Source organism: Carcharodon carcharias, chromosome 5 (genome assembly GCF_017639515.1).
Source record: "Carcharodon carcharias isolate sCarCar2 chromosome 5, sCarCar2.pri, whole genome shotgun sequence".
NCBI lineage: Eukaryota > Metazoa > Chordata > Chondrichthyes > Lamniformes > Lamnidae > Carcharodon > Carcharodon carcharias.
This window is the reverse complement of record NC_054471.1, coordinates 61,702,660-61,724,043: the sequence shown is the minus strand read 5'-3', so window position 1 is coordinate 61,724,043 and position 21,384 is coordinate 61,702,660. Positions and strand designations below refer to the sequence as shown.

Genomic DNA, 21,384 nt, shown 5'->3' with positions numbered 1-21,384 from the left:
GAATTACTTGTCACAGGGTTGCTAGCCTCTGACCTGCTCTTGTAGCCACAGTATTAATATAGCTAGTCCAGTTCAGTTTCTGGTCATTGGTAACCCAGGATGTTGATAGTGGGGGAATTCAGTGATGGTAATGCCATTGAATGTCAAGGGGTGATAGTTAGACTCTCTCTTGTTGGAGATGGTCATTGCCTGGCACTTGTGTGGTGCGAATGTTACTTGCCACTTGTCAGCCCAAGCCTGGGTATTGTCCAGGTCTTGCTGCATTTGGACATGGACAGCTTCAGTATCTGAGGAGCTGCGAATGGTGCTGAATATTGTGCAATCATCAGCAAACATCCCCACTTCTAACCTTATGATCGAAGGAAGATCATTGATGAAGCAGCTGAGGATGGTTGGGTTGAGAACGAGGACACTGCCCTGAGGAACTCCTGCGGTGATGTCCTGGAGCTGAGATGACTGACCTCCAACAACCACAACCATCTTCCTTTGTGCTAGGTGTGACTCCAACAAGGGCAAAGTTTTCCCCTTGATTCCCATTGACTCCAGTTTTGCTAGGGCTCCTTGGTGCCACACTCGGTCAAATGTGGCCTTCATTTCAAGGGCAGTCACTCTTGTAAGTGAATCTATATATATGTATATATTAAAAAAATAGCCCTTGACTCATGGGGAGTAGGTGATTGAGCGCTGTGGCCATTGCGATTTGAGGTTCCAGTAGAATTGACTCCAGTAGAGGAATAGTCGATTTCGAAGTTCCAGTAGAGTTGCTTCCAGTAGATGAATAGTCAGTTTTGAGTTACCAGTAGTGCTGAATTTGGTAGAGAGGGAGAGGGATCTGGATTCCTGAAAACTGGCGATTTGCAGGGGTGCCACACGTGGCTGTTACTTCTGAGTCAAACTTGCTCTCTCTCAGAACACCCACTAACAGTCAGACCCCAGGGCAGCTTTTCATCTCACTTTTAACCCCTCTTTTGTATATTCCAAGCGGGAAGTGAATTCACAAATCTGTCTGGGCATTGCTCACAGGATTTCTTGATGAGATGATACTCATCTCCCATTATCTCTACCAGAGGGAGCAATTAGTTTCTGGATGTGTTTAGAAGTACCATGTCTGACAACAGGCTGGGAATCCCTTGCCTCTTAGGGAGTCACCCTGCAGCATTCCAGCCTGTGGCTTGTGCATTTTTAAAAACTCAGATCTTATTACTAAAGTCCAATATTTCCGAATGCAATTTGGTGTTTTTTTTCCTTACCATGCCTGTACCAACGTCTAGCTGTCTCTGGACAAGTAACTGAGGCATCACTGCAAAGTCCCTGCAGGTTACTCTTAGCACAAAGGTAGGAATATTTTAGTTTCCTACAAGATAAGGTAAGCTTAAATCAGAAGCAGGTTTTCAACAACCCTCTATTCCTATTAATAATGCACTAGAAAAGTAGCACATCATCACATTTTTCTTTTATTAATTTACAGGATATGGACGTCGCCGGCTAGGGCAGCATTTATTGCCCATCCCTAATTGCCCCTGAGAAGGTGGTGGTGAGCTGCCTTCTTGAACCACTGCAGTCCCTGTGGTGTAGGTATACCCACAGTGCTGTTAGGGAGGGAGTTCCAGGATCTTGACCCAGTGACTATAAAGGGATTGCAATATATTTCCAAGCCAGGATGATGAGTGACTTGGTGTTGGTGTTCTCACGTATCTGCTGCCCTTGTCCTTCTAGATGGTAGTGGTCGTGGGTTTGGAAGATACTGTCTAAGGAGTCTCGGTGAGTTTCTGCAGTGCATCTTGTAGAGAGGTGGTATACACTGCTGCCACTGTGCGATGGTGGTAGAGGGAGTGAATGTTTGTGGGTGGGGTGCTAATCAAGTGTGGCTGCTTTGCCCTGGATGGTGTCGAGCTTCTTGAGTGTGATTGGAACTACACTCATCCAGCCAAGTGGAAAGTATTTCATTGCACTCCTGACTTGTGCCTTGTAGATGATGGGAAGGCTTTGGGGAGTCAGGAAGTGAGTTACTTGCTACAGGATTCCTAGTATCTGACCTGCTCATGTAGCCACAATAGTTATATGACAAGTCCAGTTTAGTTTCTGCTCACTAGTAACCCCCAGGATGTCAATAGAGGGGGATTCAGCAATGGTAGCGCCATTGAATGTCAAAGGGTAATGGTTAGATTCTCTCTTGTTGGAGATGGTCATTGCCTGGCACTTGTGTGGCGTGAATGTTACTTGCCACTTGTCAGCCTAAGCCCGGGTATTGTCCAGTCTTGCTGCATTTGGACATGGGCTGCTTCAATAACTGAGGGGTCATGAATGTTGCTGAACATTGTGCAATCACCAGCCAACATCCCCACTTCTGACCTTATGATGGAAGGAAGGTCATTGATGAAGCAACTGAAGATGACTGGATCCTTTTTTGCTAGGGCTCCTTGATACCACACTTGGTCAAATGCTGCCTTGATGTCAAAGGCAGTCACTCTTACCTCACCTCAGGAGTTTAGCTCTTTTGTCCATGTTTGAACCAAGGCTGTAATGAGGTCAGGAGCTGAGTGGCCCTGACTTAACCCACATTGAGGGTCTGTAAGCAGGTTATTGTTAAGCAAGTGCCGCTCAAAAGCATTGTTGATGACCCCTTCCATCACTTTACCGATGAACAAGAGATGGGGTGGTAATTGGCAGGGTTGGATTTGTCTTGCTTTGTGTGTACAGGAAATACCTGGGCAATTTTCCACATAGATACCAGTGTTGTAGCAGTACTGGAACAGTTTGTCTAGGGGCGCAGCAGGTTCTGGAGCACAGGTCTTCAGTATATTAACCAAATGAAAGTATGGGCTTTTTGGTACTTAAATCTATCATTGCATAAATGAAAGTTTAAGCACTTAAGGAAAAAGACTTCTGCTACTATCGATTGGGAGGGAGAGGACTGACTAATGTATCTTTACAGTGAAGTACTACGCTCTCAGATACGAAAGCAAAAAATGCTGGAAAAACTCAGCAGGTCTGGCAGCATCTGTTGAGAGAGAAACAGAGTTAACGTTTAGAGTTCAAATGACTTCTTCAGAGCTCCCTTCGCAGTCACTGGAGCATTCAGTTAGATCATCAGCTTCTCCCGATCTATTTCTGGAACACTTTTAGTCCATTTTCTTGCATCGTTAATGCTCATTTAATAGAAAAGTATTTGAATAACAAAGCTACAAAATCCAATTCCTCAGTTATATAGGCTATAAGTTTTATTATCATAGCTGAATTAATTTGAGGATTCATATATGGGTCATTTTAGAACAGAAAACAAGTTAAAGAGCCAGAGACCAAATCCCTCCCCCAATATATTCCTGCCAACAAGTTATCTATCATGAAACCTCAATTATCCACCTTTCCTATCATCTTTTTACAGCAAAACTACACATGAAAAGTGAAATTACATGTTCTTTCTCCTCTTGGTGATGAAAAACTATATAAATGCTTATCTTGTTTTTGTATTATGCTGAATATTTATTTTGTCACTGGTTCCAAATAACCCGGAGTTCAGTACAAAATGGTAATAGATGATATTTGAGTGGGAAAGTGTGGAATAGGGCAATTTAACCATGGTCACTTTGCAGATGTTAAAAATGGGGCTGCTTCCACACTCCTTGATATAAGTGCCTTACACTTCAATCTTTTTCATTGTATTGTTAACACTGCCACTTATCCCTTATTAGCATTTCCACTTTGTTGTATTCATCACAGACTTACGGAGCATACAGCTTACAACAATTATTCTGAAAACAATGAAGGATGTACTGGAAGGCTGCCCCCAGCTTGTTCAGCCACATGAAATGCTTCAAGATTCCAATGATATACTACAATCAGAAGTAGAAAATAAGTTATATGCTTCTAACCATTATTGGCATACGAGTGTCATGAACCATGGTTGTACAGGTTCACTTTGATATCTCCATAAGCTATGCTTCCACACCTCATTACCTTTCAAGGAAGGATGGCACAGATGGTCGTGCTAAAACATAGGCATCATGGGAACCTCCCAGGATTGGGGCATTGACCTGCATATTTCTGCGCTGTTAGTCATAGACCATTTCTACAGAAATGGAGATTAAGAAAGGTCCTTCTTGGGTAATACAGGATATAGCATTGTGCCCAAAGGTTCAAATAGCAACAGAGGTGCAGTAAGCTACTTTTCGGACTCTAGGAAAGCTAGTGGTTCTATAGAATTGTGTAATCTTATCATGCAACTAACTGTTGTCGGTCAATGGAAAAATTGAGACATAATCCCTGTTGCACATGACATCAGTTACCACACCCAAATGGAATGCACCTTAGTTTTCTGAAAGGAGCAAAGGTAGAAATAGCAGAGGCATTGTTCAGAATCTTCCAACCCTCATTGGATACAGGAGTAGTTCAGGAGGACGGGAGGATTGCTAATATTATGTCACTGCTGAAGAAAGGGGAAAAGGAATAAACCAGGAAACTACAGGCCAGTCAGTCCAACATTGACGGTGAAGAAGTTGTTGGAATCCATTATCAAGGCCAAATTAAACATTCATTAGGCATCAGTTAGTCAAGGACAGCCAGGATGGATTTATTAAAGGCAAATCATGTCTCATTAACTTGAATGAATTATTTGATGAGGTAACAGAAAAGATTGATCATGTAGTGCACTAGATGGTGTATTTATGGACTTTCAGAAGACATTCAACAAAGTGCCACACAGGACACTTATTATGATGGAGGCCTTGGTATACTATAAATGGCACCAGTTTGAAAAGAGCGGATGAGCATGAAGACCTTGATGTCCATAAACTTATATTCTTAAAGGTGGTAGAGCAAGTTGATAAAGTGGTTAAAAAAGCATTTGGCTTACTTTGGTTTATAAACTGAGGTATAGAATATAAAAGCAGCTGGAATGTTGTGAACAATTCTGGCACTGCACATCAGGAAAGATCTAAATACCTTAGAAAATGTTCAGAAGTCTACCAGAATGTTACCAGAGATGAGGGACTTCAGTTATGAGGAGAGGTTGGAAAAAAAAGGTCTGTCCTACTAGGAACAGAGCAGTTTAAGAGGTGACCTAATATAGGATTTCAGGATGGTGCGGCATTTTGAGAGAGCGGATAGAGAAAAAGAAAAAGATTTTTCTGTATGGCAAGTGGTTCAATAACCAAAGATCAGAGATTCAAAATCATTGGCAAAAGACTTGGGGCAGAAACGAAGAAAGATGATTGTTAGGAGCTGGAATAGTCTACTTGAAAAGATGTTGGAACCTTATAAATAATTTTGAAACGGAGTTGGACAGGTATCTAAAGATGAGGAACTTAGAGTTAGAGACAAAAAGCAGGTATGTGGGACTAAACATGACTGCTCATTCTAAGAGCAAAGTGGATGAGAAAAATAGAAAAGCAGAATATGTTCTTAAAGTGGTGAGAGACTGTGAAATGTTGGTATTCAAAGGGACCAGAGTGTTGTTGTAATGTATACAGATCATAAAGTTAACATGCAGGTACAGCAAGCAATTTGGAAGCAAATAGTATGTTAGCCTTTATGGAAAGGAATTGGAGTATAAGAGTAAATAAGTCTGACAGCCAAGCTGACACCACATCTGGAATACTGTGTGCAGCTTTGATCTCCTAACCTAAGAAAAGGTATACTAGCCTTAGATGGAGCGCAACAAAGGTTCACTAGACTGATTCCTGGATGGGACTGGAGGGTAATTGTCCTATATGAGGAGGGATTGAGTAGTCTAGGCCTATACTTGCTAGCATTTAGGGGAATGAGAGGTGATTTTGTTCACTAGAGGATTGTGAATCTTTGGAATTCTCTGCCCCAGAGGGCTGCAAATGCTCAGTGTTTGAGTACATTCAACAAAAATCGATATGTTTTTGGATACCAAGAAAATCAAGGAAAATGAGAATAATGGGGGAAGGTGAAGTTGAGATGGAAGATCAACCATGATCTTATTGAATGACAGAGCAGACTCAAAGGCCAGATGGCACATTCTTGCTCTTAGTCACATTATGTTCTGAATAACTTCCTTCTGTATTGTAAATTTCTTTGATTTTATGATCTGTTACATGAAGGTTACACATTATACAAAGGTCTTCATGAAAAATCAATGTTAAATCTCAGGCTCTATATCCATAACTCTACTGTCATTGTCAGATTAACAGAGAGACAGCCCTCACAGTAAGCAAGCAATGCCAATTCACATAATGGGTAACCTTTACCTTCAGAAGGTCCCCCTTTGCCAACTCTAATGTTAACTAGAAAGTAGCAAGAATATTTGAACCAATTCACCTTGAACTGAAGACCCAGCACTCTCTCTGCAACCTCTTCAGTGACATGAGCACATTGCACCAACAATGTATTAATACTGCAATTCCTTGAGTGCCCAATCTGACAACTTAATTGTCCCAACACAAACACAGGAATTAATTTTGACTTTGGCCAAAAATGTAAAACAACCGATATTGAATCAGCAGCCAGTTATATACATCTTCATTTCCATTGAGGCTAAAATTCCACTTAGCGCATTTGTATTCACATTTTAAATTCTCCATTCTTCAATTCTGTCACTGTTAGGGAATGGGGGGATGTGATAAACTACACTGTAAACATTTCTGGGCACTATTGTGCAATTGCCAGTTTTGACAAAAGGTCACTGATCTGAAAAGTCGATCCTATCTTCCTCTTTCCGCAAGGACTTCTTGGTCTGGGGAATGTAACTCGCATTGTCTGCTTTTATTGCACAACTATCACCTGTGAATTATGCTGACAGCAAGTTCTAGGCATGAACTTCATAGTTATAAATGTGGGCTGAAAAATGATGGGTTTTAGCAACTGGAACTGTTCTATTAAAATAATTAGTTCCAATACGCCCAATGCAAACTGGCGCATCATTTTTAACATGCCTGACATTTCTACCCTGTGACCAGAAAAATTATGGCAATTGGATTATGAGTTTATCTGGCACTACAGAATTTGAAAATGCATCCTCTTAAAATCACAGTTATCACAAAAAGACAGTGGGACCAAAAGTTCACCATTCTGCCCCACAGCTGTAATTATGGTGGAGCAGGATACTCAATCTGCTGGTAACCTGCGTGGATATCGGCACAGTATCCAAGATCAGCACTGGGGGAAGTCACCAACTTTAAATAATTGTGGCGGTACCCACAATATTTGGGTTCATGCTAGTTAGGAGGTGTTGGCATAGTGGTATTGTCACTGACTGGTATTCCAGAGACCCAGAGCAATGCTCTGGGAACTCAGGTTCAAATCCCATGATGGTAAATGGTGAAATTTGAATTCAAATGGGAATTTAAAAGTTTGATGGTGACCACAAAACCATTGCTGATTGTTGTAAAAACCCATCTGGTTCACTATGCCCTTTAGGGAAGGAAATCTACTGTCCTTACCTGGTTCAACCTACATGTGACTCCAGACCCACAACAATGTATTGACTCTTAAGTGCCCTCTTAACAAGGGCAATTAGGGATGTGGCCTAGTCAGTGACACCCACACCCCATGAACGAGTAAAGAAAAAACAAACCAATATTGAGATATGGGCTGCCTCATGGATGCTTTGTGCTCCTTCAATTACATGATTTTTAAGTGATAGCACTCAAAGTAGAGAGCATGTCAAAATCAGGTTGGTAATTTACCAATTCAGGCCATCATCCTCCTGTTGTTTTTCTTATATTAGTAACATTGCCTGAAGTTTGACATACTCAAGGTATTTAACTCTCAGGAAAACAAGGAAAAAAGTATTCCATTCAACTGAGGGAGCCAAAAAGAACCGTGAGATTAGCTAAGAGATCTTTGGAACAGAGAATGACTTGTAATTGTGGTAGTAATAGCAGAAGCTTTATCAGATATATCAGAAGTCTGAAGAACATTAAGGACCCTGTAGGGTCACTAAAAGGAAACTGTTAGTAGATTTAATGGCAAGTTGCTAAATGGCTATTTTAATGTCCATATGCCTGTAAATGATGTTTTTTTTAAAATTCATTCATGGGATGTGGGCATCACTGGCCAGCACTTATTGCCCATCCCTAATCACCCTTATTCAGAGGGCAGTTAAGAGTCAACCACCTTGTTGTGGATCTGGAGTCACATGTAGGTAAGGACAACAGATTTCCTTCCTAAAGGAAATTAGTGGATCAGATGGCTTTTTACAATAATCGGCAATGGTTTCATGGCCATCATCAGGCTTTTTAATTCCAGGTTTTTTATTGAATTTAAATTTCATCATCCACCATCATGGGATTGGGTCCCCAGAGAATTACCCTGGGTTTCTGGAATACTAATGCAGTGACAATACCACTAGGCCACCGCCTCCCCATGACCCATATGAGGAGTGCTCTGTATTGAATAGCATCATTAATATTAAGAGGTATAGAACATAAGAAATAGGAGCAGGAGTAGGTTTTCGGCCCCTCAAGCTTGCCCCATTCAATAAGATCATGGCCAATCTGCCCCAGGCCTCTTTTGTGTCAGCTCCTCATAGCCCTCAACTCCCGTCATCTTAGCTAGATTAGGAGAGCTTAAATTTGGAAGGGCTGCCAAATTGAGAAAATATCCACCCAAGGATGATTAAAGAGATAGGATAAGTGCTCTGTGAACCCCCTGACTGTATCTTTAATAGTTCACTAGAGTTAGGGATAGTTCTCTTAGATTAGAGGCTAGTTAATGCACTTACTTTTTTCAAAAAAATCAGAATCAGATAATGACAGATCTGTCAGCCTGACATAATTGGCAAAATGCTGGAAGGGATCAAAAGAGAGGTCCCTTAAGATCACTAGTAATGAAAAAGGGTCATGAAAAATTCACAACATGGCTCTGAACAAATAGTTTGTGCCTAACATATTTGATAGACTTGTTTGATGAAGTCACTTAGGGTAGTGGATGAGGGAAGTCTTATAGACAATTATTAACCTGGACTTTCAAAAAATCTTTGGTAAGATATCTCATGATAAAATGTTGTGGCCTCAGTACAATTTGAAACATTGCAGTAGGATTTTTCTCCACTCCCACAGTCAAAAAGTTTAGTTAAGGAATGTGGTTCAGCTTATTAATGTTGTCTTCATGGTCTTTATTAATCACCTGAACTGTGGTGTTGGGAGTTTGGCAAGTTTACAGATGATACCAAAATCCATGCAAGAGTTAAGATAGTAGAAGAGTGCAGTCAAATCTAAAATGATTTAAATGCATTAGGAGAATAAGCCACACAATGAGAAATGGAGTTTAATTTAGATAAAAATAGTGTCATGCACGTTGATAGGGCTAACTCAGAACGCATGTATCATTTGCAGGTAACAATACTAGAAGAGGTTGAAAGAGGAAAAGATCATGCTGTTACTGTATCACTGAAAGTTCATGACCAACGTACAGAAATGGTAACCAAAGTGAAAGATATTGGGCTGTATTACAGAACCATTCAGTATCAAGGGACATCATTTTGACACTTCACAGATCACTGGTCCGGCTGCATCTTGAGGACTGCACTGTTTTAGTGGTGATACAGCAGCCCCAGAAAGGATAAGTAAAAACTACAAGAATGATTTCTAAACAAAAACAAAAATACCTGGAAAAACTCAGCAGGTCTGATAGCATCTGCGGAGAGGAACACAGTTAGCGTTTCGAGTCCGTATGACTCTTCAACGGAACTAAGGAAAAATAGAAAAGAGGTGAAATATAAGCTGGTTTAAGGGGGGGTGGGACAAGAAGAGCTGGATAGAGGGCCAGTGATAGGTGGAGATTGCCAAAAGATGTCACAGACGAAAGGACAAAGAGGTGTTGAAGGTGGTGATATTATCTAAGAAATGTGCTAATGGGGACATTAAGGATAGAAAGCAGGACGAGCATGGTACAGATAGCCATAGTGGGGGTAAGGGATCGAAATAGGCTAAAAGACAAAGATAAAATAACGGATGGAAATACACTTAAAAATAATGGAAATAGGTGGGAAAAGAAAAATCTATATAAATTATTGGAAAAATGGGGGATCGGAAAGGAGGTGGGGATGGAGGAGAGAGTTCATGATCTAAAATTGTTGAACTCAATATTCAGTCCGGAAGGCTGTAAAGTGCCTAGTCGGAAGATGAGGTGTTGTTCCTCCAGTTTGCGTTGGGCTTCACTGGAACAATGCAGCAAGCCAAGGACAGACATGTGGGCAAGAGAGCAGGGTGGAGTATTGAAATGGCAAGTGACAGGGAGGGCTGGGTCATGCTTGCAGACAGACCGAAGGTGGTCCGCAAAGCGGTCACCCAGTCTGTGTTTGGTCTCTCCAATGTAGAGGAAACCACATTGGGAGCAGCAAATGCAGTAGATTAAATTGAGGGAAGTGCAAGTGAAATGCTGCTTCACTTGAAAGGAGTGCTTGGGCCCTTGGACAGTGAGGAGAGGGGAAGTAAAGGGGCAGGTGTTGCAATTTCTGCGGTTGCATGGGAAGGTGCTGTGGGAGGGGGTTGAGGTGTAGGGGGTGATGGAGGAGTGGACCAGGGTGTCCCAGAGGGAACGATCCTTGCAGAATGCCGCCGGGGGGGTGAAGGGAAGATGTGTTTGGTGGTGGCATCATGCTGGAGTTGGCGGAGGATGATCCTTTGAATGCGGAGGCTGGTGAGGTGATAAGTGAGGACAAGGGGGACTCTATCATGGTTCTGGGAGGGAGAGGAAGGTAATTCCTAACTTAGGCTCAAGAACCTTGGTCTATTTACTTTAGAGTAGCATATTGATGACCTGATACAGGTCTGCAAAATAATTAAAGGGCTGGATAGCATCCCTATTGATAGACGCATCCATTTTGACTACCTGGACAGACCCAGAGGACATGAATTTAAACTAAAGCTAGGTATAGAATCATGGGCCTGAATTTTTAGTGTGGCACAGGAGTGCGATCGGCGGGCCCGGAAGCAGACGTGAAATCCGTTGCTGCCCACATCCGGCTCCTAACCTCAATTTCATGCTGGATGGCCAATTTACTGCCAGCCAGTGTGAAACATGCGTGGTTTACTCACTCAGCTTTGCCAGCAGGGGTAGGAAAAGGGCAGGCGCCAGGACCAATGAGGCTGGGGGGGGGTTTAAAAGTTTCTAGCGGGTTCCTGTATAGATATTCAGGATCCTTCAGGAGCTGCATTGACATCCTGTGGGTTTCGCTGTATCAGGAAAGCATTGTGGTGTCACTGTCAGCATTATGACATCTGGATCCGCAGTCCATGCCAGGCAGGATGGAAATGCCTGTAACTAATCTTCCCCTTGGTTTCCAGAAGTGAAGCAGCAAATAAGAGAAGTAAAGGAGGTGTATGAAAAGAGCTAACAAAAGGTAATCCTAAAGTCTTCTCTAGGTATATAAATAGGTGGCAGATAAAGTTCAATGCAGAGAAATGTGATGTGATTCATTTTGGTAGGAAGAACATGGAAACAATATATAAAATAAAGGGTATAACTCTAAAGGGGGTGCAGGAGCATTAACCCATTAATGCCCTTTATGGAAGGAAAACTGCCATCCTTACCTGGTCTGGCCTACATGTGACTCCAGACACACAACAATGTTGTTAACTCTTTACTGCTCTCAAGGACAATTAAGGAAGGGCAACAAATGCTGGCCTTGTCAGCAACGCTCACATCCCATGAACAAATTTAAAAATGCCCATTTGGCCCAACATCCGTGTGGTAAATCTACTGACTTAATCCCATTTCTCTGCTCTTTCCCAATACTGTAAATTCCTAGTATTTTCCTTCCAAGTATTTATCCAAAGCCCTTTATAATATTATTATTCCATCTGATTCCTCCATTCTTTCAAGCAGTACTTTCCAGAATTTAACAATCACAGAATCGTTACAGCGCAAGAGGAGGCCATTTGGCCCACTCTGTTTGCACCGACTCTCCGAATGAGCAACTCACCTAGTGCCATTCTCCCACCTTCTCCCTGTAACCCTGCACATTCTTCCTTTACCAACTACTTTGAATCTGTGCCCTTTCATTCTCAATCCTTTCACGAGTGGGAACGGTTTCTCTCTATCTACTCTGTCCAGACCCCTCATGATCGTGAATACCTCTAGGAAATCTCCTCTCAACCTTCTTGTCTCGAAGGAAAACAGTCTTAACTTCTCCAATCTATCTTCAGTTGTGAAGTTCTTCATCCTTGGAACCATTCTTGTGAATCTTTTTTGCACTCTCTCTAATGCCTTCAGATCCTTCCTGAAGTGTGGCGCTCAGAACTGGATGCAGTACTCCAGCTGAGGCCAAACTAGGGACTTATACAAATTCAATATAACCTCTTTGCTCTTGTATTTAATGCCCCTATTAATAACACCCAAGATACTGTGTGTTTTATTAACTGCTTTCTCAACCTGTCCCACCACCTTCAACGATTTATATACATATGCACCCAGGTCCCTCTGCTCCTGCACACCCTTTAGAGTTATACCCTCTCTCCATGTTCTTCCTACCAAAATGAATCATGTCACATTTCTCTGCACTGAACTTTATCTGACACCTATTTATATGCCTATAGAAGACGTTAGGATTACCTTTTGTTAGCTGCCAGTCTCTTTTCATACACCCACTTTGCTTCTCTTATTTGCTTCTTTACTTTTCCTCTGAACCTTTTATAGTCAGCTTGGTTCTTAATTGTATTTTCTACCTGACACATCATAAGCACACTTTTTCTTCTTTATCTTAATTTCTATCTCCTTTGTCAACCAGGGAGCTCTGGATTTTGTTTGCCCTACCTTTCCCTTTCAAGGGAATATACCTTGACTGTGTACAAATCTTGTCTTCTTTGAAGGTAGTCTATTGATCAGCTACCATTTTCCTGCTAACCTTTGACTCTAATTGATTTGGCTCAGATGTATTCTTACCCCATTGAAGTTGGCTTTTCGCCAGTTAATTTTTCTTACTCAGGACTGTTCTTTGTCCTTTTCCATGGTTAGTTTAAAACGTATGGTACAATAATCACTGTCCCTAAATGTTCTCCTACTGACACTTGATCCACTTGGTCCACCTCATTCCCAAGAACCAGGTCTAGCAGTGCCTCCTTCCTTGTTGGACTGGGAACACACTGCCAAGTAAAATTTTCCTCAACGTACTCTAGGAACTCTTGCCCCGCTCTGCCATTTACACCACTACTATCTCAGTCTATATCTGGATAATTCAAGTCCTCCATTATAAGTACTCTATAATTTTTGCACCATCTCTGTAATTTCTTTACAAATTTTCTTCTCATTAGTCGGTGGCCTATATTACATCAAGCAATGTATTGTACCTTTTTTGTCTCTGAGTTCTAGCCAAGTAGATTCTGTCCTTGATCCCTCTGGGACATCCGCTTGCTCCAGCACCATAATGCTTTCCTTTATCAATACCACCACCCTCCCCTTTTTCTTCCTTTCCTATCTTTCCTGAATACTTTGTATCCAGGGACATTTAACGCCCAGTCCTGCCCTTCTTTGAGCCGGGTCTCTATTATAGCCTCTACATTATATTCTCACATGGCAATCTGTGTCCTGTAACTCACCAATCTTATTTACCACACTTTGTGTATTCACAGACATGCGCAATAACCCTGATTTAGACTATTATTTCTCCTTTACTCTAACCCCACATATTAACTTACTATTCCCTACCATCATGCTATCTATCTCCCCCAGTATACTGTGCACCTCTCTAATCTAATCTCCTGGTTCTCATACCCCTGCTGAGTTAGTTTAAAGCCTCCCCAACAGCACTGGCAAATGTCCCGCAAGGAACTCGTCCCGGTTCTGGTCAGATACAACCTGTTCGGCCTATACAGCTCCCATCTCCCCCAGAGCTGAGCCCAATGTCCCAAGAATATAAAGTCCTCCCTCCTGCACCATCCTACCAGCAACACATTCATCTGTCTTATCCTCCTATTTCTGTCCTCATTTGCGTAAAGCACTGGGATAAACTGGAGATTACAACTTTTGAGGTCCTGCTTGCTAAATTTTCTACCTAGCTCCCTAAATTCAGACCACAGAGCCACATCCCTCTTTTTACCTATGTCATTGGTATTGATGTGGATCATGACTGCTGGCTGCTCACCCTCCCCTCTCGTGGTGCTTGGCAACCACTCAGTGACTTTGATCTTGATCTTGGCACCAGGGAGGCAACACACCATCCTGGGTTCACGTCCGCAGCCATAGAAACACCAATCTATTCCCTTAACAACTTCCTGTGTTAAAAAAAAGGCTCCTGTCGCTTCTGGCAAAAAAAAAACAATCTCCTTACTTGTGTCTCCTCCGGTAGCGACGCTTCTGCCACTTTAAACAGTTTGTCTTTATTTACTCTATCAAAACCGTTCATGATTTTGAACACCTCTATCAAATCTCTCTTTAACCTTCTCTGCTGCAAGGACAACTCCAGTTTCTCCAGTCTCTTCACATTACTGAAGTCCCTCGTCTCTGGTGCCACTCTTTGCAAGAAGGTAGCTCGCCACCACCTTAAGGGCAATTAGGGATGGGCAATAAATGCTGGCCTAGACAGCAATGCCCACATTCCATAAAAAAAAATTCTGGTAAATTCTGCACCCACTCCCAAGGACTTGGCGTCCTTCCTAAAGTGTGGTGGACAGAATTGAACACCACACTTCAGCTCAGGCCCAACCAGTGTTTTATAAAAGTTTAGTCCAACTTCCTTGCCTTTGTGCTCTATTCCTCTACTAATAAAAGGTAAGGATGCAATACAAGTATTTTTTTAAAATCCCAACTTGCCATGCCACCTTCACGCATTTGTTACATGCAACTAGGTGTCTTCTTTGCTGCACCCCTTTTAAAATGATATCATTTTGTTCATTTTACCTCTGCTCATTCTTCCTACTGAAATGTGACATTTCACACATCTCTATGTTAAATTTCATCTACCAGTCATTTCACCAGTTTGTCTATGGCCTCCCGAAGTCTGTTGCTATCTTCCCCAGCATTTACAACATTCAGCTTCATATCACCTGCAAATTTTGCAATTATGTTCGGTGTACTCAAGCCCAGGTTTTGAAAATATATCAAAACATCCTGTGGCCCTAACAAACGACCCATGTGGAATACCACTGTATACTTCCCTCCATTCTGAAAAATAACCGTTCATCACTACTCTGTTTTCTGTTCTTTAGCCAATTTTGTATCCATGCTGCAACTGTCCCTTTAATCACATGGGCTTTAACTTACTTTGTCAAATGCCTTTCAGGCATCCATATACCCAACAACTGCACTACCCTCACCAACCCTCTCCATTACTTTATCAAAATCTCGATCAAGTTAGTCAAGCACAGTGTGCCTTTAACAAATCTGGGCTTACTTTCATTTATTAGCCCTTGATTTTCCAAATGCCAATTAATTGTCTAGTAATGATGTTCTGGCCTGTATGCAGATTGGTACACTGCTATGATAATCTATGCTCACAACCCTACTTCACTTCATCAGTTGTTTGGATGTATAATAAATACTAACACCAAATAAAACACCAAGCCCTCATAAAAGGCAAGAATGAAAGCAAAGCAAACTGACTGCAAAACAAAAGATTATATTTACCCGTGATGTTGATTTTGGTTTTAAACCAAAAAATGTGGAGACTGTGTTGTTTTCCTTGGATTCAAAGAAAGCATCATAATCCTGGAACCAAAAGAGCAAGGCATTAGTACAATAGTGTGGTATTTATAAAGGCTAGAGCATATGGAGGTGAGAGGCAGAAAAGAAGGCAGGAATAGGCAGGTGGTGTAATTTTCACTGACTAAATTTATGCCTGTTGAAGATGCATTGCCTTCATGAAAAAGTGCTTCCAAAATAGTTTTTAATTGAACAAAACACAGTGAAACATTGTGCCTCAAATTGATTTGGGATAATATGCTTGAGGACATACAGCTAAATGATAAAACTAAATGCAAATATCATGTAATTAATTACTAAAAGGATTTCACACAATCAACTGGTTATATATTGTGGTCCTGATCAGGCAATGTAGATGCATTATTGGATTTCAACCTTAATATAATTTTAGGCCTTGTGCATAATTTATGCACAGAGCACAGAGCCCTGGTATTGCTTTGAGGCTGCATTGTGCATTCATAGCACATCAGACACATGGGCCGGAATTTTACTGGCAGGCTATGGGTCCTGCTACTGGGACCAAATGCAGGCCCCTGAGCCCGTGCTGGTGAATGGCAGGCTCACAGTGGGGTTTTACCCAGTAGTGGCCAGTTAAGAAACTGCCACCTGGACTACTGTCCAATTAAGGATGGCGACTTGCCTTTCCTGTGCATCACCACCGATAAGAGGTAGTTGCTGCTGAGGCTGCAGGGAGGAGGAGAGCGTGCCTCAATGTTGAGTTGCCCTTGAAGGGCTGCTGGGAATTTTTTTTCCCACTTGCCTGGGCAGGCCCCAGCAACTGGAGGCCACAGAGGTGGCCATTGCTACTAAGAGCTCCTGTCTGGGACATGGAGCGTCGGGGAAGGAAGGTTCCCTCCACCCAACCCCGGGAAATAGTTGAGAAGCCGTCTGTTGGTCTTGCAGATGACAGAAAGCTGTTCTGATGCCAGTAAAATAGGTGTTATAGGCCAAACAATTGGATTAACTGGCTGCCCACCTCCAGTCAGTGGGTGGCTGAGCTGTTGCTATTTCTGCCTTTTGAAAAACCCAGTGGCAGCAGAAAGATGTTATAAGGTTGTATGTTGTCTCCTGAAGAGGTCTAGAGGCTAGTATGATTGAACAATAACTGTTTATTAATAACATATAACTATATACATATAAACAGGTTAGCAACTAGTCAGGATTGTATCTTCATGCCGACTTCTCCCAGACTCACTACTGCACTTTACTACTCCCATGTGACACTCTACGTCATACTATGGTTGATACTGTTTCCCCAGTCCCACATTAACTCCTACAGTTCTGAACACCCTAACACTACAGATGTTGAGCTTCCCTTCTCCAGAGGGCTGGTAAATTCCCAGCCATGGCAGACTACAACTAACAACACAGGCAGCCAGTCGGTGCGCAATTGTTCCAATAAATTTTAGAACCTGAAAGTTACATATAATGAATCTGCAGTAGCCTGAAAAGTGAACGGGTTCATGAGGATCTTTGCCCAAGCTTGTCCAATGGAATATCAGTGTGTGTTTGCTCAGAAAGTAGTGCACACAAGGAAATAATTAGGAATTGTGATTCATTATTAAATCCTGGCCGTCAGATTGAATGCCTTCTGAGGCATCAAGAGTCTTGCTGCCGGTTGGGGAGCTGGTGAGAGACCCGCGCTGGCTCTTTTCGGGAAGGCCCGCCAAACCACAAGCCTATCAGGCAGCGACGAGGCCACCAGGGGCCCTTTCCCTGGAATCAGGACCCAGGCGGCAGAAGTCTCGCCTACCGACAGCTGCTAGCCAATCTGAGGCTGGCAGCTCTTGTGCTCAGCAGTACCACTGGAGAGAAGGTAGGTGAACCGAAAGATAGGCAGTGGGCACCTCCCCACCCTTCCCAAAGTTCAGTTCCCAGTTCACTGACTGCTTTTGCTCGAGGAAAGTCCCCCCCTCTCCACACCAGCCCATCCCCACATACTACTCCTCCTCCTCAGTTGCGATAGCTTGATTTCCCATCCTGGCTCCTGTCTGCAATGGTCCCAAGGGAAGCTTTGTACTTGACAGAGTTCCTGTCAGCCATCTTGTTTCAAGTTATAGGTTTTAATAGTGTTTTAATGTGTATTTCTGAGATTTTTGTCCATTACTTTGCAGTATTGTACTTATGTGATAGATTAGGAGTGTTTATGTGCAAACTAAAGAGCCACACCTTATTTGCTAATTTATCAAAAATAATTGAAATTTTTACAAGCAAAACAGCATATGAAAGAAAAGGAGCTTTTACAATACAAACTTTCACAGGATAGAGCTCAGGAACAAGAAAACATCAGGGTAAGCTGTGGATATCTGTGGAGGTTGGCAAGTTAAATTAAAACCTACCTGGCAATGAAAGATCAATGACAAAAACCTCCACAGATTCTTGAGCAGCAGGGAACCAGTTACAGAGTTTTGCCATCTGCTTAAAAGACACTGGTGGCCAACTGCATTATAAGGACAGTAGCAGTCAAGGTCACCTCCTTGCTCAGCTTTTTCATCTTGGTCCTCCTGCAAGCCTACATAGGCAGTCTCTGCAGTATCAGCTAAATGTTCTGCCAGATGTATTCAAACCCTGGGCCGTAAAAGTACCACCATTGTCAAGTTCCTCACCACCACCATCTTCAGGGTTACCAATGATCAGAAACTTAACTGGATGAGCCATATCAATACCACTGCTGCAAATGAGCCCGGCAGCTAACTCTCAAAGAGCTTGCTGACTGGCTTGTGGGTAAGGTGACCTTAAGTGCCAAGCAGCGCTGATGACTCTTGGTTTAGGTATGAAAAACTATTCAAGTGTTGTGATGGCTCATTACTTTCCAACAGACTCAGTTTCGTGCCTTAATATTTTAACATCATGGGCAGAATTGTCCGTGCCCGCGAAGGTCAAGTGTGCTTGGCACTGAACACAGATAATATGGCAAGGAGGCCAACAATCGATTTCACAATGTTGTGAAGCCAGTTTGCGATCATCTGCTCAGCCTGTCAGTGTTTGGACGTCAGAACCGCATTGTAAGACATCGCATTTTTAAAAAAAATATCAATACATGGGATGTGGGCTTTGCTGGCTGGGTCCAGCATTTATTACCTATCCCTATTTGCCCTTGAGAAGGTGGTGGTGAGTTGCCTTCTTGAACCGCTGCAATCCATGTGGTATAGGTACATTCACAGTGCTGTTAGAAAGGGAGTTCCAGGGTTTTGACAGTGAAGGAACGGCGATATATTTCCAAGTCAGGATGGTGAGTGACTTGGAGGGGAACTTCCAGGTGGCAGTGTTCCCATCTATCTGCTGCCCATGTCCTTCTAGGTGTTAGTGGTTGTGGGTTTGGAAGGTGCTGTCGAAGGAGCCTTGGTGAATTCTGCTGCTACAGTACGTCGGTGGTGGAGGGAGTGAATGTTTGTGGATGTGGTGCCAATCAAATAGGCTGCTTTGTCATGGATGGTGTCAAGCTTCTTGAGTGCTGGGCTGCCCTCATCCAGGCAAGTGGAGAGTATTCCATTACACTCCTGACTTGTGCCTTGTAGATGGTGGGCAGGCTTTGGGGAGTCAGGAGGGAAGTTACTTGCCGCATGATTCTTAGCCACTGACTTGCTCTTGCAGCCGCAGTATTTATATGGCTAGTCCAGTTCATTTTCTGGTCAATAATAACTCCCAGGATGTTGATAGTGGGGGATTCAGTGATGGTAATGCTATTGAACATCAAGGGGCGATGATTAGATTCTCACCTGTTGGAGATGGTCATTGCCTGGCACTTGTGTGGCGCAGATGTTACTTACCACTTGTCAGCCCAAGCCTGGATATTGTCCAGGTCTTGCTGTATTTGGACATGGACTGCTTCAGTATCTGAGGAGTCATGAATGATGCTGAACATCATGCAATCATCAGTGAACATCCCACCTCTGACCTTATGATGGAAGGAAGGTCATTGATGAAGCAGCTGAAGATGGTTGGGCCAAGGACACTACCCTGAGGAACTCCTGCAGTGATGTCCTGGAGCTGAGATGAGACTTCCAACAAACACAACCATCTTCCTTTGTGCTAGGTGTGGCTCCAACCAGTGGAGAGTTTTCTTCCTGATTCCCATTGACTCCAGTTTTGCTAGGGCTCCTTGATGCCACACTCGGTCAAATGCTGCCTTGATGTCGAAGGCAGTCACTCTCACCTCACCACTGGAGTTTAGCTCTTTTGTCCATGTTTGAACCAAGGCTGTAATGAGGTCAGGAGCTGAGTGGCTCTGCTGGAACCAAAACTGGGCATTAGTGAGCAGGTTATTGATAAGCAAGTGCCACTTGATAACACTGTTGATGACCCCTTCCATTATTTTACTGATGATCGAGAGTAGACTAATGGGGCGATAATTAGCTGGGTTGGATTTGTCCTGCTCTGTGTGTGCAGAACATTCCTGGGCAATTTTCCACATAGCTGGGTAGATGCCAGTGTTGTAGCTATACTGGAACAGCCTGGCTAGGGGCATGGCAAGTTTTGGAGCACAAGTCTTCAGTATTATTGCCGGAATGTTGTCAGGGCCCATAGCCTTTGCAGTATCCAGTGTCTTCAACCATTTCTTCATATCACATGGAGTGAATCGAATTGGCTGAAGATTGGCATCTGTGATGCTGGAGACCTCGGGAGGAGGCCAAGATGGATCATCGACTCGGCACTTCTGGCTGAGGATTGTAGCAAATGCTTCAGCCTTATCTTTTCCACAGATGTGCCAAGCTCCTCCATCATTGAGGATGGGGACGTTTGTGGAGCCCTCTGCTCCAGTGAGTTGTTTAACTGTCCACCACCATTAACGACTGGATGTGGCAGGATTGCAGAGCTTAGATCTGATCCGTTAGTTGTGGGATTGCTTAGCTCTGTCTATCACTTGCTGCTAATGCAGTTTGGCACTCAAGTAGTCCTGTATCATTACAAGGCTAGCCCGCCAGACTCATCCCCCCCATGCTGGATAATCTGCCCACACACACACCAACGTGTTACACAACTGTGCATAAGTGATAAGCACCTGGTGAGCTGCACTTCAGTTGAGACTTCGAGGTTTATCTACCTTGCTTTGGGCAGCACTTGTAGTCATCAGCACCAGGCTTCACAGGCAGCACCACATCATTTTTGGGGGGATCACGGGCAGGTCTCTACCTATCAGACCAGCCATAAGGCAGTGTGGTTTGTACAGCTGCAGTGCTAGGGCTTGCTTGGGGAAGGGGGAGGAAGTGGCCTCAGGCAAGGGAAGAGGCTGCAGGGTGAGGGCTATACTGGGAAAGGGGTGGTACCCCAGGGTGTGTGTGAGGGCACAAGTTGATCTGTGCAAGTGGCCTCAAGATGGTGAAGACTGAGGAGGCGGTCTCCTGAGGAGATGAGGCCAGATTGATGGAGATGTGAGGGTCTGTGTGAAAGAGTGAGTGGTGATGTCCCTTGAGGTGGCAGTGAGTGAGGTGCCAGTGAATGTGTGATGGGCTAGAGTGTGTGAGTTTAGAGTGATGAGATGGTTGCCATGCCCTGTCTGCACGGATGAGATCATTCATCCTCTATCTGCATTGGATGGCCAACCTCTTCTGTGCAGTATTGGCTCTGATCACCACTGCCATCGCCTACCAAGTCAGAGTGGTAATGTTGATGCCCCTCCTGCGGGCAGAGCAGGGGCAGAGGACACTATGGCGGACCTCCACAGCGTCCAAATGCATCATTAAACCGGTGGGGGACGGGGGGCTCCAGTCTTCTTGCCTTTCAGGGCCTTGTCTTATTTGCAGCATCCTGGGCTAAAAGCACTGAGAGCTGTGCCCAGCT

The 21,384-nt window shown here is 43.4% G+C and overlaps 1 protein-coding gene across 2 annotated transcripts in view; it reads right to left on the bottom strand.

Annotated features, from left to right (window-relative positions):
• Positions 1-21,384, bottom strand: part of sh3bgrl2 (SH3 domain binding glutamate-rich protein like 2) — an 89,344-nt gene that overhangs the window by 12,467 nt on the left and 55,493 nt on the right. Inside the window, exons 3-4 of one of the 2 annotated variants that reach the window (XM_041188666.1) lie at positions 15,529-15,609; positions 2,433-3,001 (exon numbers count right to left, since the gene is read on the bottom strand). In XM_041188666.1, coding sequence (XP_041044600.1) covers positions 2,951-3,001; positions 15,529-15,609 — 132 coding nt within the window. In that variant the 3' untranslated portion in view covers positions 2,433-2,950. Of the gene's footprint in view, positions 1-2,432; positions 3,002-15,528; positions 15,610-21,384 lie in introns of those variants that run through there. The other variant, XM_041188667.1, reaches the window with a different exon arrangement.